The sequence below is a fragment of the Gobius niger genome (assembly GCF_951799975.1).
Source record: "Gobius niger genome assembly, chromosome: 8".
Taxonomy (NCBI): Eukaryota; Metazoa; Chordata; class Actinopteri; order Gobiiformes; family Gobiidae; genus Gobius; species Gobius niger.
The window spans coordinates 32,667,874-32,683,356 of record NC_136859.1 but is presented as its reverse complement, the minus strand read 5'-3'; the positions used below and the strand labels follow the sequence as shown (position 1 = coordinate 32,683,356).

Genomic DNA, 15,483 nt, shown 5'->3' with positions numbered 1-15,483 from the left:
AGGTAAACCACAGAAGCAAGGCCAAGTCCAGACCAAGTTACCATAGTTACCGGAATTACAACCATAACCAGGAAAACCACAGAAACCAGGCCAAGTCCAGACCAGGTTCCCATAGGTACCGGAACTAAAACCATAACCAGGAAAACTGCAGAAGCCAGGCCAAGTCCAGACCACATTTCCATAGTTACCTGTTAATTTCAGGAGTTTCAAGTATTTCAGGAGTGGTGAGGAATTCAACAGTGTTAAGGATTATAGGAATTTCAACGTTTTAACAGTTTCATGGTTTCAACAGTTTCAAGGTTTCAACAGTTTCAAAGTTTCAGCAGTTTCAAATCTTTCAAGGACTTCAGGAGTATCAAAGAAAGTATTTTAACAGTTTCAAGGCATTTTCAAGGATTTTTCAGGTGACTTCTGCATTAGATCTATTCCGCAGTCAATCGCAATTGCGCAGCAATTGCAAAATTTTCTAGTTATTCCTCTTCCATCTTTTTCCCGATTTTCTAGAGCTTTCAGCACCTTCATGCTTTGTGCAATTTATGCAATTTATGCATCAAAATGTTCCGCATGTTGAGGAGAAGGGTGCTATTACTTTTGGGACTTCTGCAACTTACGGTTTTTCCGCAATCGGCCGAAATGTCGGAGATTTTTCCCATTGACTTATAATGGGGCTGCCGCAAATCCATGCTTTTCTGCACTTTTTTCTGCATTTTATGCAATTTCTGCACTTTGTGCATGTTCAGCTTCTGCAACTTGTGGGTTTTGAGAAAACATTGGCCTTCTGCAGTTTTCCAGTTTTTTTATACGAGAGTTTGACATTTTTGCATTGGTGTGTATGGGGGAATCCAGCCAATGGGGAGACTCCAGGCCTTTCAGCCATTTGTGCAGCTTCTGCCAATCAAGCACTGAGGCCATTTCAACAGTTTGACCAGTTTATGGAATATAAAGGTTTATGCAATATTAATAATTTATGCAAATTAACCCATTCATGCATTTTACCACTTTATGCAGTTTATACAGTTTATGCAACATGACATTTTATGCATTTTACCAGTTTATGCAAATTAGATGATGCAAATTAAGCAATTTATGCAATTTGAAGCCAAATTATAGCAGGGATGCTAGTTTCCATCTGTAGTCCCTAGCAGTCCCTATGATGTTTGGTTTCTAGTTTGTCTTTATTCATTTGATTTGAACACTTGTCATTTTGGACTAAAAACCTACCTATTTTGTGTAAAATGTTAAAACTTTTTATTTGAACTTACCCATCAAGCTCATGGTACTTAGCAGTGGGAGGGAAAACAGTTTTGTGCTTGACTTTTTTTTAAACCCTATTAGGTCCATGTCTCTGTCTACAACACTGTTTGTCTTTATCATAGTTTATTTTAGTCTCCTTTATGCATGCCTTTATAGTGTTTAGTTTTAATAGTTTATTTAGCTAAGTTATGTTTCATATTGCACGACTGAACTGAAATGGCTTGGCTGCTTGTCTTTTTTACTCAACCTTCACCTTCACCTGTAAATAAATCAGCAGGTTTCATTTCAAAGCAGACTCTGAGTCATTCAGGTGTATAAATCACTTTTATGACAGAAAAAGAGCAACAGAAAGACACCAGTTATCACATTCCCAAACAACATGTACAAAAGTATTTGGCCTATATGTCTTCAATGGAATCCCGCTAGTCCAGGCAGTATGTTGCGTATGTTGCGATGCCACACATGTCGCCCTTGTTGCGTGCAATCCGAACGTAGCCGTCTTCTCCCCAACCTGTTCCCCAGCTAGAAAGTAGAAACGACACATATTCAAAGTACAATTACATGTAGGTTTACTGCTAGTCCCACAGCACTGGTCCAGAGGAAAAGAACAACCAGGCGGCACCATCAGCCTGTGAGGAAACATCTCACCTGTTCTTCACCAGCCAGTAGTCCTTTCCTCCATCTGTGCCATAGCCTACAGCCAGAACCGCATGGTCTACAGTCCCAGTGCAGTCCTCGGACGCAAAGACTCCTGACAGTGAACCGCAGGAAAGATGAGTACGTAGAATAGCACAAATTAAGGGGAGACACTACAGGCAAAACTCAATTTTTTCAGTTTTCAGGTTTTGGGCCAAATTGGTCTCTGAACATATAAGCTTTCACCCGGAAACAGAAAACATGCCTAATCTTCACAATAACATGTTTAAATATTGCGCTGATTCAATGTTCCCCCATAGACTTTTATGGGACAATGCAATTTCAAGGGCCTTTTTCTCAAAACACATTTTTCTCTCATTGTGGCGACACTATGTCCACGTCAGTCGGACCTAAAGACTTCAAATTTTCCAGCCTTGGACTGAACAATATTTGGAAGATTTTTTTCAGAGGGATTTTTTATTATTTAATCCCTTAAGCCCCATTTATTGAGTTTTGAATGTCAAAAAATAAGGCGAAAATTACATTTTTACACATTTTTCCACTAAAAAACAGCCTATTTTAAAACTAAACAAGAAATCCTAAATCCCCTCTGAGAAAGTGTTGGTAACTCATTCATCAATAAAATGAAACCATAAATTTGATTTCGTCGCCGAAAAGATGGGAAATTTGGGGCATTTTTAGGCATGAAAAACCTTGTTCTTACAGTGGGGAAAAAAAGTATTTGGCCAAAATCCAATAGAATGTCTATGTGAAACTGACCAAATACTTTTTTTCCCCACTGTATATGAAAAGATAAAATGACAGAAAACTTGCAATGTATTTTTTTCTCACAGTTATGCCAGTGATCTACAGCAACAGTTTCAAATTGATATCTGTAAATATACATTTTTTTCCCTATTCACCTGCAGTGTCTCGCCTTAAGTGAAATCAATGTACGGACATGCACTGAGAAAACTTACCGGAGGAGTAGAATAATAGGGGGTCTGCATCAATCCCCACAGAGATGGGCCCGACGGTGGCAACTGCCGTCTTTAAAGCAGGCTCGCTTCCTCGAGACACAAAGTTGTATTTTGAGCAGTTAGCGACTCGGTGTGCTGGATTGTAGCGGCAGGAACCGTCCTAAGAAACAGAGGCAAAGTGTATTTATAGTTATTCAGCTTTCAAGTGTTTTAGGAACTCTGATCACTCATGCAACTTGTAGAGTTCATTAAGCAGTAATAATAATGCCACATTTATATAAAAGTAAAACATAAATAAAGCAAAAGGGCCATAAAACAGGCCTTTAAGTGTTTAACAGTTGCTGTAAACAGAAATCAAAGTGCCATTTCTTATCCTGACAAGGGTTAGGGTTATTGTGGCTCAGAGTGGGCGTGGCAGGAGTGTTAGTTTGAGGCTAACGCTAACATTAGCATCGAGGACGTCTCTGTGTTTTACATTGAGATGGTATTTTAGACTTGAGTAACTACGGTGGAAGAAGAACTCTTTTATGCACAGCCTGTTCACAGCAGTACAGCGTCTATCGTCCCATCAGGATGTTTTTAAAACTAAACTGAGTCCCCAACGGGCCGAGTGAAGCGTCTCGGTCCATTGCTGTTGTGGGCGGATGTGTGTCAGGTATACAGGTGTACCAGAAACACACAAATAGAAAGATTCCAGTTTGGGGGGAAATTGGGGGAAATGCGATTAATTCCGTTAAAAAAATTAACACGTTAACCCCTTAACTCCCACCTGAACCGAGCACATTTTCTCCAGTTTGGCTTTACCCCAGTCCAAAAGCTTCTGGAAAAAAGCTGTGAAAAAGCAACAGAACTGAGACGAAAACAATGATGGAAATGTGACAAAAAAGTGAGAAAACATTGACAAAAAAATGACGAGAAATTGATGAAAAAGTGGCAAAAATGTCACAAAAATGTCACAAAAAACGACAAAAAGTTGATAAAAAATGACAACAAATTGATGAAAAAAAAGACAAAAAATGACCCAAAATTTGACAAAAAAAAATTCAAAAAATTGACAAAAAATGACCAAAAAAATGACAAAACATGTGATACAAATTGACGGAAAAATTACAAAAATATGACAAAAAATTACAAAATTACATTTTTAAGTGCAGCACACTTAAAAATGTAATAATCGATCAAATGAAATCTTTCTTGGCTTTGGTTTTCTGGGTTGAAACTTGGCAGTGTTTGATTAGAAGGTGGTGAGATCAATCCAATCAGCAGCAAATGCTCCACACGTCTGTCCTCTTCTCGAACGATTGAAACAGGAGCAAATCCAGGTTGATTTTACTGTGCTAATGTTATTTGCAGTGTTTTGGCTTCTGTCAGGTTTTTTCCAGGGCCCCCACTTTGGCAACTGGCTTATTTAGCAGGCTAGGGCGACCCAGCTCACCTATATTTTTACACTTTTTTGATCAGTAAGTGTGCATGTTATACTGAAATGGATAGAGTGAAATAAGCCCTCAAAAGCCATGCGCTCTTACCCGTCCTTCATAGGGGTAGGCAGCCTCAGACTCGAGGCCATAGGCGACGACGTAATCAAAAGCCTTGTCCATGTATCCTCCTTGGCAGCCCATGTTCCCATAGTCTCCGGCACAGTCCACCAGGTTCTGCGGGCTCAGGCTAATCAACTTCCCTGTGGTTTTGAACAAATGACCCTCCATGGCTCCCGCCACACTGAAGGCCCAGCACGATCCACATTCGCCCTGTGCATGACCATCCAACATCACAATCAATTATCCAGGGGAGCGTACGTGCAGCTCATGGTGCAAGTAAACAATAAAACAACTGGTGCTGGGCGAGTGAACAGACTTTGTTACGTCTTTTACCTGATTCTTGACCTCAGTCACGTAGCCCTTTTTTCTCCAGTCCACAGTTTGTGGTAAGTCAACAGTCGTCGCTCTGAGAGGTGAAGATGTTCTCTTCAGATATTTAGGAATTCTCAGAGTGGCGTACCTCTGCATGGCTTCCTCTTTAGTCTGTGAGATGTAGAAGTAGATCATCAGATACAGAACAGTTACATGTATATTTGGACGTTTGATGGGGTGTTACCAGGTCTCCCATGTGGTTCATGGCCTTCGTGTAGGTGTGCTTGCCCATGGACTCCTCCAGGTTGTGAGCTTTGATGTACAGCAGGTTTTTTTCCCACAATGCTCTGCGGCTCACCTCCTCCACCTGGACACACACATTAAAACACCATCACATGCAATACCTCAGCGATGATACTACCTTGTGTAGAGGAAGTGTGACGTAGGCACTGATGTTCGGACTTTCCCAAAGTGCCGCTGTACCACGCGGCTGGATCAGAAACTGGTTCGCTGGTTTGACAGCTTGGGGCTAAGCAATGTTTTAATGGACAGTGTCATTTTGTGTTGAACCTTTGCAAAAAAAGAAGTGCTCACTGAAAACTGGAACCGCCTTTGATGAAGCAATTTGGAGAACTTAGTGTTTTTGAATCAAATCCATTCCACAAATAAGCTTCCATCCATCCATCCATCCATCCATCCATCCATCCATCCATCCATCCATCCATCCATCCATCCATCCATCCATCCATCCATCCATCCATCCATCCATCCATCCATCCATCCATCCATCCATCCATCCATCCATCCATCGTGGATCACATTGCACCAGCCCCCTATGGCTCCTCCTGCAGGTGGTGGGTCCACAGAAGGACGGCCTCATGATTCTAAACGGACCTGTTGGTCTCCCATAAGGGGCTTCTGAACCGCTCTTTGTCTGACCCATCACCTATAGGACCTGTTTTCCATGGGAGACCCTACCAGTGGCACGAAGCCCCCGACAACAGAGCTCCCAGGATCATTCGGGCGCTCAAACCCCTCCACCACGTCAAGGTGGCGGTTCCAAGAGGGTAGGTTCCATTCCCTTGTATTGTAAAATGTTACATTCTCCCTAATCATATGACCGCAAGTCAGTCACAAGAATATCCCACTCCTATTTTTCCGCGACATGCCACAGTGTGTACGGTCTTAACACAGGGGCCTGCTTTTCAAACCAAATGAAAGTTCTAGTGATTTACCAAGCGTCCCAAGCCATTTTAAATGATAAAAAAGCCTGCTTTATTGTTCCACTTCCTCTGCCTTGATAAATGACTCCCTTTTCCATCAAAGCTCAAAAGCGCCGCATCACAGGCCTTAAAGAGCCGCATGTGTTCGCCTACCCTTTTCCTACAGCTTGTAGTATTTCTGTCTACTAGATAGAGCAGTCGAGTGAAAGAACCATCATCGTGAACTTCAGTCTTCTACAAATCGATTCTGACAACTTATGCTCCACTGACTAAACAAAAATGTATGGCAGATTGTTGTTTTTTATGATTTTTTTTTACAAAATCAGGACCAAATCAAGGTTAAATTAGAAAGAAATTAGGAATATCATGAATTAAATGATCCAATTCCGGTCACTTTTCTTTTTTTTCTGGCTGTGTAAGCGAAAAATGTATTGTTAAATCTCAATCGGACGGAACACCTCCGGGATATCGCGATATATTGTGGCTCGTTTGTGTCAGTGAACGTGGCAGCTCTGACCTTATTCAGATATTTCTTCTCATATGTTGCCTTCCACATCTCCCAGTGCCGGTCCAGCTTGGAGTCCAGTTGGGCCAAAGCCACGGCGCAGAGCACAGCCAGCAGGCCGCCTCTCACCACCAGAGCTGCAGAAACAATAACAACAACACTGAATCTGTTTTTTTAAGTAGAAATGTAATCAACGTTATACTGAAGCATGTGGGAACAAACAATGCAAGTTAGATAACAGGAAGTATTAGTTACTGTTTGCCTGGCTCGGTAAATTCCCAGGTGGAATTTCCCAGACTGCACAGAAATGTGTTCAGGCCAAACTAGTGCAGTAGCTTATTAAGTTAGTGATGTTTAGTCTGGGGAGCACCAGTTCGCTTTCTCGTAGGAGAGGTGTGGTCTACGATCGTCCATCGTCGTTTATTGGGCGCTACGAGTGTCTATCATATGTGTCTGACTCTGCACGTCGCCACAGCCAATCGTATCATTGTGTCTGATGATGTATGACGTACTCGCTGTAGCATTTCGAGCTAAACTATTTAGAACAATAAAAAAAAATTAAAACAAATCAGGTTTTGGGCCAAATTGGTCTCTGAACATATAAGACTTTCGCCTGGAAACAAAAAAATATGCCTAATCTTCACAACTACATGTTTAAAGAGGGGGTATTGTGCTTTTTTCAATCACATAGCACCAGTCTATATCACACTACAAACCTTCTGTTGGTCTGTAAATGCAGTACATTAGAATAACTGCCTTGTATAAAATGTCTCTCTCAAAATGGCTGTAGTGAATGTCTTGAAATAGGCCTCTGTCTCTTTAAGAACCTCTGACCCTTTCCGACACGCCCCCTCCACACGCTGTCTGTGGCATCAGTGGGGAGGGGGTTCTGCTGAGGAGCAGTGGTTGGTTACTCGGCTGGTGACGAAAGCTCGAAGGCGTCTCCAGGAGGTGGGGGCGTTCCTAGGAGGACTCAGGCAAACCTATCCCTAAAATGGCCGCCATCAGAGTTTTTACAGATTACTCAAAAATACGTGAATGTGCCAAGGCAACACTTCAGGCATGTTTTTAATGAGGGAATGACATAATAACATGATGTAAAGCTTGAAAAAGGTGATTTTGCATAATACCCCCCCCTTTAAATATTGCACTGATTCAATGTTTCCCATAGATGTAAATAGGAAAACATAATTTCAATATCTAATTCCTAGTATGATTTACCGAGTTTTGAATGTCAAAAAATAAGGAGCAAATTCAATGTTTTCTGATTTTTCAACTAAAAACTGTTTATTTTAAAATTAAATGTGATATCCAAAATCCCCTCTGAAAAAGTCTTGGTAACTCATTCATCAATAAAATAAAACCATAAATTTGAAAGTAGCTCAATCCGTTATTCAGATTTCGTCGCTGAAAAGATGGAAAAATTGGGGCATTTTTAGGCGTAAAACACTTTGTTTTTATATAAAAGCACAAAATGACAGAAAACTTGCAATATTCAGCAAAAGTTTCAAATTGATATCTGTAAATTGGTCAGTTTTACACATTTATCCAAAAGTTTCCTTCTCCTCAAATATTTTCCACTTTCTCAATAACAGTTCTTTTAACCTCTTAACCCCCGCCTTCACCGAGCGCATTTTCTGCAGTCCAGCTTTACACTAATCAATAAACTTCTCGACTGGAGCTTACAGCTTATAGGCCTTATTTGAAAGCTAAGACCACTATGTAACCACATCGGCACCTTTTTGTTGTATATTTGTAGCGATTTTGTCACATTTTTACCACGTTTTTCTTAACTTCTTTGTCACATACTTGTCGCCTCTTGTGGTCATGTTTTTGTTTTTGTTTTCTCGCTTTTTTGTCACTTTTTTTGCCACCTTTAAATCACATTTGTGTCGCTTTTTCTGCCACGTTTTTGTTGCCTGTTTTGTAGCTGCTCTACTGCCTTTTTGGTCACTTTTTTGTCGTGTTTTCATCCCCCGTTTAACATCTCCTTTTCATCGCGATTTAGATTTTCAAGACTCTTTTAGAAGAAACCAAACTGGAGAAAATGTGCCCGGTTCAGGTGAGGGTTAAGAGGTTGTTGAAGTCACGGAAACAGGAGCGAAACATCCAACTATCCAAACCAATGGCGTGCAGTCGCCTGATGTTTTGATACAACGTTCAGGTGCAAAGTGAGCTCGCTAAAATATGTTGATCAGCGAGTCTTAAATAATGGCACAGAATGCGTCCAAAAAAATAAACCAAACTTGCCAGGCGACTTTTCGCTAAAGGTATAACTAGCTGCATCAAAGAATTACACTGTTGTTGAAAGCGTTTTGAATCCTGGTTATGACGCCAGTTACATGTTATATTCACAAGCAAACACATGACTGAACTAAAAGGCAACACGTTCATATAGCAAATAATGAAAAAAATACTCTATACCAGAGTCACAGCGAGGTTCTGAGCTGACATTTTATTCTATTGGCTTTACGCAAAACTAAAAGCGTCTGGGGGGAAAAAAGCATTAAAAAAACCAAGAATTAAACTAGAGCCCCCCCTATTTATAACAAAATAACTGCGGACTGTAAACATATGTTGAATATATATGTTTGGTAGGCCTATATTTAGTTAATGTGCATCAACATAAAGAAAATCGCAGAGGCAAACCCTTTCTCTGAACTGAAAAGTCATCGTCACAATTATTTATACTGTGTTTGGATTGAGCTAATAAAATCCGTAGGTGGACTCTGTTCTTTTTAGCACATCTGTACAGTAGGACCTTCTTCCCGAGAGAGGGCAGACAGCTAAAAATGCAAAAATAAATAAATAAATTTTAAAAAAATTAAGCGATTTGACCCACCAAGTCGATTTTTGAATCATTTAATCATTTTTCCCCACCCCTATGGAACCGCAAACACAAAGGGACGACAATGCGACAGAAAAGCAACAGAGAAAGTGATGAAAAAGCAACAAAAGAGTGACAAACAACAAGAAAAAAGTGAGTGAAGAGTGACAAAAACGAAAGCGAAAGCAGGTAAAAAACAAAAAACAAAAACAGGCCAAAAAACACTTGGAATATGTGACAAAAACCCAAACAAAAAAAAAAGTCCCGATCAGTTTTGTAGGCCTTCCTTTTCAGCTGAGACATTGCACTGTTGCTCTCCAGTCCGGAAGCTTTTAGATTTGGGTAAAGCCGAACTGGAGAAAATACATTCAGTTAAAGTAAGAGGTTAAATGTTTACTCCAGTAGAAGCGTCAGAACTATTTAAACCTCTTTGAATGAACAAGTAATAAAGAGTAATAAACACAGGCTTGTATGTGGAACATCTGACTGTGATGCAGGGTTTCTCTGACCCCGTGATTCCACCTGACAAAAGTCAAACTGGCTTTGAACAATCTATCTATCTAAGTGAAATCAGGCCAATTGGACTTGAACAAAGACTTACCTGTCCAAGCTGAGTTCATGTCTGCAGTGTGTGGATGGTGCGCCGGCGGAGGTTTGACTGTTTTTATTGAAGCCGGAGAGTCACGCGCTTCACCTGAGATCACCTGACGCACGGCTCACACGCGGAAGCCGAGCGGTGAGTGGGCGGTGACGCCGAGCGGAGGAGGCCAGAGGTGCGACTGTTCAGGAGGATCACAGTGTGTGGAGGCGCCTCTGCTTCAGAGCAACGTAGGGCCGAGTGGGGGAAGATGAGACACCCTTTGCTTTGGTGGTTGTTGTGGCTCATTTTACCCCCGGTGAATTTTAATCTCCTTTATGTGTGCCCTTGTACTCTATAGTTGTATAGTTATTATAGTTTCATTATTTATCATGTTTTGTGTCATATGTTTCATATAGCACGACTGAACCAAAAAAAAATTCCTACACCGCGTTCCAAATAATTATGCAAATGACATTTTTCTCTGATTTTCTAAACTGTCAACTCAAATGAGAGTCAGCATAATGTTCAAGTCTTCAACTGTTAGAGGATCATTTAAATGTGGTTGAAAAAATCTCTTAACAGGTCAAGTTATATTTTAACATAGGAGCCCTTGTGTGATAGCAGCTTCAAAATTCTTAAATCCATTAAACTTTTGGAGATTTTCTGCTTGGATTTCTTTGCAGGATGTCAGAATAGCCTCCCAGAGCTGCTGTTTGGATGAAAACTGCCTCCCACCATCATAGATGTTTTGCTTGTTGATGCTCCAAATGTTCTCAATAGGGCTGAGGTCAGGGGAGGAGGGGGTCCACATCATGAGTTTCTCTCCTTTTATGCCCATAGCAGCCAGTGATGCAGAGGTTTTCTTTACAGCAGGACATGGTGCGTTGTCAGGCATGAAGAGGATTTTGTTCGGGAAAACACGGCTCTTCATTTTGTAGCATTTTCACACCTTCAGGGAGCCTAAAAGGGCCTAAAGGGGCCGACCAGCTCTCTCACCATGATTCTGGCCCAATACATGACTCCGCCCCCTCCTTACTGACGTCACAGCCTTGTTGGGACATTGATTGATTTGACCGTCCAGGGCTACACGGCCTCATCAGTGAACAAGACTGTTTGAAAATGAGTCTCATGTATTTCTGAGCCACTGCAGCCGTTTCTGTTCATCAGCTTCATTGAACAGTTTAGGGGAGGCCCGGATAGAAGGATTATGCACAACTGCAGCCTCTGGAGGGTCCTACACCTTGATGTTCGGGAGACTCCAGAGGCACCAGCAGCTTCAAATACCTGTATGCTGCTTTGTAGCATCTGTTCTCTTAATCTGATGTGTTTGTCTGGCTGAAACTGTCCTCATTGTGCCTTTATCTGCACAAACCCGAGTGTGTCTGAATCATCCACAAATCTCTTAACAGTATGATGATTACGCTTAATCTTTCATGAAATATCGAAGGTTTTCATACCTAAACCAAGGCATTCAACTATTTCACGCTTTTCATCAGCAGAAAGTCCCTTTTTCTTTCCCATATTGCTTGAAAATGATGATCTGCTTAATAATGTGGAACACCCTTTTTCAGTAGTTTTTCCCTTAACTGGGCTTAACCTGAAAACTAATCATCCCAAGTCTCTGAGATTAATGTCAGTTATTCATAGAGCCCCAAGACACGATACCATCCATGAGTTTCATTGAAAACCTTTTTTTTTTTTTTGACCTTTTTGACACTGAAATACAATTTGCATAATTATTTGGAACGCGGTGTGGTTAGTGAACCTGTTCACCAACAATGGCAATAAAAACTATTCTAATTTTGATTCTGAATATTTGAACGAGACACTGCATGATCCGATGGAGCCCCAGAGCAGTTCATGGGTGTGGAGTGGCCAGCTTGACTTTCACCCATCAGCATTCTCGGATTATCCAGAGGCTATTAGGGGGCTATTATCCATGTGTCCAGGCCGTGTCTCAACTAGGGCCTGTAACACTATGCCATGAAAAAGCACATACTGGTATCCAAGTGCTGAACTTGAAGTGCGTCATTCTCAGTTCCAGTATATCCTGAATCGATGGGAAGGCCCTGGTCACGACCCTGAGCACGTTTCCATCAGTCTGGAAGTTCTGGTCAAAAGTGATTGCTCTGTCCTTTCCCCAGCTGGACTCATAATCAGTAGCACAGGTTGAGTGATGTCACCGGGTCGGAGCGTGGCCATAGGCTACAATGCACTTCCTGCCATCATCCTGTCACACACACGGCTGACAGACAGATATAAAGTAAAAGACGACAGACAGCGTGGCACGTATCATTTAGTTTGTCCTCATGAGTCACCTGCTGCTCTTCGGGAGACAAACCTGCTCTTGAAGATCGAGCGTGTGATTGATGTGGTCTTTGTTACAAATGGGGGTCGCAGCAGATATAGACACCTGGGCACATCACAAGTGACCTCTGAGCCAAGTGAGCGCTTCAGAGGAGAGTTCAGAGACACTGTTCAAGGCGGTTTATGTGTAACGGACGTTTTATATGGCAGAGTGCAGGCCTCTTTGAACATTTTTGTACGTGAAGATGAACTGCACTGAACAGAAGCGTAATTGGATAGCAACCTCCCTTTCTCTCGGTACAGTTAAATGCTTTGCCCTTTTCTGTGAGCTGCATTTGTGGTTTCTGTGTTCCACATTGTTTTATTGCATACTTTTGTACGTCTGTGCCATGGGGTTGTGAGGTTCGGTGGAATTTTTTACTGCAAAGAGTCCACAAAAGTCCTGATGAAAGCAGTTTTTTAAAAGTAAACAAACAGCTAGCTTATGAGCTAAACCCATTTGAGACCTACACATTTCTTCTACTGAAACACTGAAGAGGCACCATGAGCCCCCCACACCTGCAGCACAGTGGGGGCGTCACAAGAGGAGCTACAGGGAACAAAAAAGGGACAAACGAGGAGGTATCCGGGGCAAGGCCGTGGGAACCCAGGGTGCTGAGGGGGCTGCAGCACCGCCCTGGTGGAAAGTTTGGGAACAGCAAGCAATATTAACCTCTTACCTCCCACCTGAACAGAGCACTTTCTCTCCAGTTTGGTTTCACCCAAATGTAAGAGCTTATTGGAAAAAGTGTAAAAAAAAAAAAAAAAGAGACAAAAATGTGACAAAAAACAATAAAAAAAGGGGCCAAAAAAACCCAACAAAAATGTGACAACATTTAAAAAAAAAAAAAAAATTGACAAAAAAATAAATGAAAATTGACAACAAAAAAAGTGACAAAAAGAAAAATGTGACAAAAAAATAAATAAAAATGTGACAAAAAAATAAATAAAAATGTGACAAAAAATGAATAAAAATGTGACAAAAAATAAATAAAAATGTGACAAAAAAAATAAATAAAAATGTGACAAAAAATGAATAAAAATGTGACAAAAAATGAATAAAAATGTGACAAAAAAATAAATAAAAATGTGACAAAAAATAAATAAAAATGTGACAAAAAATAAATAAAAATGTGACAAAAAATGAATAAAAATGTGACAAAAAATGAATAAAAATGTGACAAAAAAATAAATAAAAATGTGACAAAAAATAAATAAAAATGTGACAAAAAAAATAAATAAAAATGTGACAAAAAATGAATAAAAATGTGACAAAAAATGAATAAAAATGTGACAAAAAAATAAATAAAAATGTGACAAAAAATAAATAAAAATGTGACAAAAAATAAATAAAAATGTGACAAAAAATAAATAAAAATGTGACAAAAAATAAATAAAAATGTGACAAAAAATAAATAAAAATGTAACAAAAAATGAATAAAAATGTGACAAAAAAATAAATAAAAATGTGACAAAAAATAAATAAAAATGTGACAAAAAAAAAAATGTGACAAAAAATAAATAAAAAAGTGACAAAAAAATAAATAAAAAAGTGACGAAAAAATTAATAAAAAGGTGACAAAAAATAAATAAAAATGTGACAAAAAACAACAAAAATGTGACAAAACTCTGGCAAATATGAGATGAAAAAGAATGTGAAAAAGTGACAACAACGAGACAGCAATGTGAGGAAAAGGATCTGTTTTGTATGTCTTAACTATGAGGCGTTACTCTGCTCTAATAGGCTGTAAGCGCCAGGTGAGAACTTGTTAGATTTGGGCAAAGCTGAACTGGAGAAACTGCGCTCGGTTAAGGCGGAAGGTAAGAGGTTAATAAAAAGGAAATATGCGCAGAAAAAGCGTTTTGGGGGTAAATTTTGTCTCTCAGCACCCCCTAACTGAAACATCTTCCCACGGCTCTGTATCCGGGCGAGACTCACAGTGAAGCCACACATGCCTTCTGTCTCTAACAGTGTTCTGACTAATGGGCGTTCACTGGAGAACAAAACAGATGAACTGCTAAACACATCCCAGAAGATGGTGAAAGACTGTTGTGGAGCGGAGGAAGCTGCGCAGGAGGAAGAGGAAGGAGGTGGTGGAGATGACCAGTGCAGGACACCACGCTCTGAAACAGGGACAAACCCAGGAGGCGCAGCACCGTTTCAGAGGATCAGAGAGATTGAAGGCAGCCAGCCCCTTTTACTCCGAGTGCTTAGGTTTCACCAACGTCTGGGTCAGGTCGGCTCACAATGGCGGCACGGCTCAGTGGCAGCGGCTCAGGACTAACACCTGAACGTTGTACCCAATGACAAATAAAGCACTTACTTATGATCACTCTAGCCTCACATTTAATCTGTAAACCCCTACCTGGACTGAGCACATTTTCTACAGTTTGGCTTTATAGCAACAAAAACGAGGATGAAAACGCATCAACAATGTGACAAAAAAGCCACAAAAGAGAGACAAAAACGTGCCGGAAAAAGCAACAACGACACAATATAAGTGTCAAAACTGTGACAAAAATGAGTCAAAAAAGCAAGGAAAAAATGAATGAAGAAAGCAACAAAAAAAAACTATGAAAACAAGACAAAAAAGTTACATAAACGCGATGTAGGTCTTAGCTTTCAAATGAGGCGTTACCCTGGCCTATTTTTGATTACAGCTCCCCTTGACGCTATGATATGAAATAAATGGTACTGTGCATGTGCAGACACTAAGCAATCCAACACACTTCACACAACAACAGGGATGGGTAAAAGTGGGCCACTTAAAACACTTGAAAGGCAAATAAAATGTAGAAAACATGAATAAGCACCATTAACTTCCTAACCCCAAATCTAAAAGGTTGCAGCCTATAGGCCAGGGTAACGCCTCATTTGAAACTGATCTAGAAGGATCTTTTATCCCGCATTGTAACTGTCACTTTCTTGACATTTTGTTTCATTGTTTTTTTGTTATGAAGCCCAGGTGTTAATTCAACCTGGGAGGTTAATTTCAGCATCACCGACCTGCAGCCAATGATCGCTACCGAGAGGGCCACACCTCCACCTCAGCCCATCAGAGTGAGAGCCGCACCTCCGAAACAGCCAATCATCGCCCTCGGTCCCGCCTTTAAGCCCCAGCGATTATGGTTCGTTCACTTCCCAGATGTGCTGCGACCCACCTCCACCCCATCTCCGCCTCTTCTGCCCACGGCTTCTCCCTGCTGCATCTTCACGGGTCTTCCGTACCACCACCAGTGTCCAGGCTCCGGGGGAAGACATCCCTAACCCCAAGCTGTTCA

The 15,483-nt window shown here is 40.8% G+C and overlaps 1 protein-coding gene across 1 annotated transcript in view; it reads right to left on the bottom strand.

Moving 5' to 3' along the window:
- Positions 1-1,574: 1,574 nt before the first annotated feature.
- The window catches only part of LOC306966079 (uncharacterized protein), a gene marked incomplete at its 5' end in the record, with an annotated part of 36,796 nt that continues 22,887 nt past the window's right edge, over positions 1,575-15,483 (bottom strand). The window contains 8 exons of the mRNA XM_079560713.1: positions 1,575-1,776; positions 1,903-2,005; positions 2,871-3,030; positions 4,397-4,618; positions 4,742-4,891; positions 4,965-5,087; positions 6,461-6,585; positions 9,877-9,979. Coding sequence (XP_079416839.1) covers positions 1,677-1,776; positions 1,903-2,005; positions 2,871-3,030; positions 4,397-4,618; positions 4,742-4,891; positions 4,965-5,087; positions 6,461-6,585; positions 9,877-9,979 — 1,086 coding nt within the window. The 3' untranslated portion in view covers positions 1,575-1,676. The remainder of the gene's footprint in view (positions 1,777-1,902; positions 2,006-2,870; positions 3,031-4,396; positions 4,619-4,741; positions 4,892-4,964; positions 5,088-6,460; positions 6,586-9,876; positions 9,980-15,483) is intronic.